General features: G+C 49.6%; 1 protein-coding gene across 1 annotated transcript; it reads left to right on the top strand.

Annotated features, from left to right (window-relative positions):
- Positions 1–211: 211 nt before the first annotated feature.
- Positions 212–790, top strand: Pmar_PMAR024437 (hypothetical protein; the record flags this gene model as incomplete). Its single annotated transcript, XM_002783329.1, has 4 exons — positions 212–325; positions 372–504; positions 560–639; positions 686–790. Coding segments are annotated over 4 exons (432 nt in total), but the record flags the coding sequence as incomplete, so codon positions are not given.
- Between the last annotated feature and the right edge of the window lie 630 nt (positions 791–1,420).

Below are 1,420 nucleotides of genomic sequence, written 5' to 3'. Positions count from 1 at the left end.
TTTTTCCTGCGGAAAAATAGGTTAACGTAGCGTATTGTACGGGAGCGTTAACATATTATGAGAATCCACATAAGAGGGGAGCTTCGGTGACAGTGCTCATACCAGGGTTCATGGCCAAAGTCGATAAAACAGTGCCACTGGTGAGTTGGGTACCTCTAGCTAGCTGCCACTATTCGCCTCTCCATCTCTGACTTGCTCTTATTGTGTACAGGTTAACAAGAAAGATGTTCTCCAGGCTTATCGGGGGCTCCCTACAAATGCCAAACAAGAACTACTCACTATCATCGATGCACAACTCGTCTCTCGAGTGAATGAAATACATAAGGTAACTTCGTGACAAGATCAGGCGGAGTGTATTTCGGAGCCTTCAGGAAGCGAAGAGAGAGGACATTCTTTGCACGCGTCAGCAGCCTAAGTCTAAACGCCTCGTTGGCCTGTCAGCGTTCTACCTCTTCAACAGTACCAAACTGATGCAAGGGATTCTCGATCCTTTGGGAGCTCAAGGTAAGGTTCAAGGCATGGTCACGTCTCCCCTCGGACTAGTGCCTTTGCTCACCAGCCCTTGCCCATGATCGCAGCATCAAACCAGACGTGCTTCAGCCTAAGTATCACACAGTACTCAATGAGACGCTGCTCCCGGTAGGTCTTTTCGAGTGGTCTCTCTATGACCAAACTCCGGTTTCAGTTCATTCAAGATCGATGTGAAGATTTTCTTGCCAATGCTAAGAGGATGCGCTCGAGGATTGTACGGCGAACTGAGGTAGCGTTTGCTGGTCTACAGCAGACTTGACTACTCAGCCTCGGTGGAATGTATGATTTGCCCCTTATAACTTTGCGCTCTTCGAGTCAGTTATGGTATCGTCTCACAGACTTTGCCATGGAGGACCCGAGGTATGTGTCTGTGGACGGCATTGTTGCTCAAGCTCTCGAGTTCGTAAGGCGGAGAGGCATTCATCGCATTGGTATGCGTTCTTTGTTCACTTCTCAGCGTATATTGAGTGAGTACTATAGAGATAAGTTCGAGTCGATCCGGAGCAAATACTCGAAGGAGCCTTCCACACTCGGGGAAGGGTCACTGAGGAAATGGTTCGGTGTCCACTGCCTTCGAAGATCAGCGAAAACGAAAGCCACGACTGCGTCAGTCCGAGAGAGTACTCGAGCCTAAGGCAACGACTATCGCAGGGCTTGAGCATAGACCTACCTTACCGCCGTTAACTAGCACGAGATCTGAGTCGTTGGACGGAAACAGGCTTCGGGACGAACCTCCCCTATTATCACATCCGTCTTCGTCTAGAAGCAGCTCGCCATTCTCATCCTCGAGCTCTTCTTCTGCTGCCTCATTTTTGTTCAGCGTGATGATGACCTCGGAAGGGTACACCTCAGACACATCCATGTCCTCGCCAGTTTCTGATTCCGAGTC

The sequence above is a fragment of the Perkinsus marinus genome (assembly GCF_000006405.1).
Source record: "Perkinsus marinus ATCC 50983 genomic scaffold scf_1104296937086, whole genome shotgun sequence".
NCBI lineage: Eukaryota > Perkinsozoa > Perkinsida > Perkinsidae > Perkinsus > Perkinsus marinus.
This window is presented reverse-complemented; position numbering and strand designations above follow the sequence as displayed.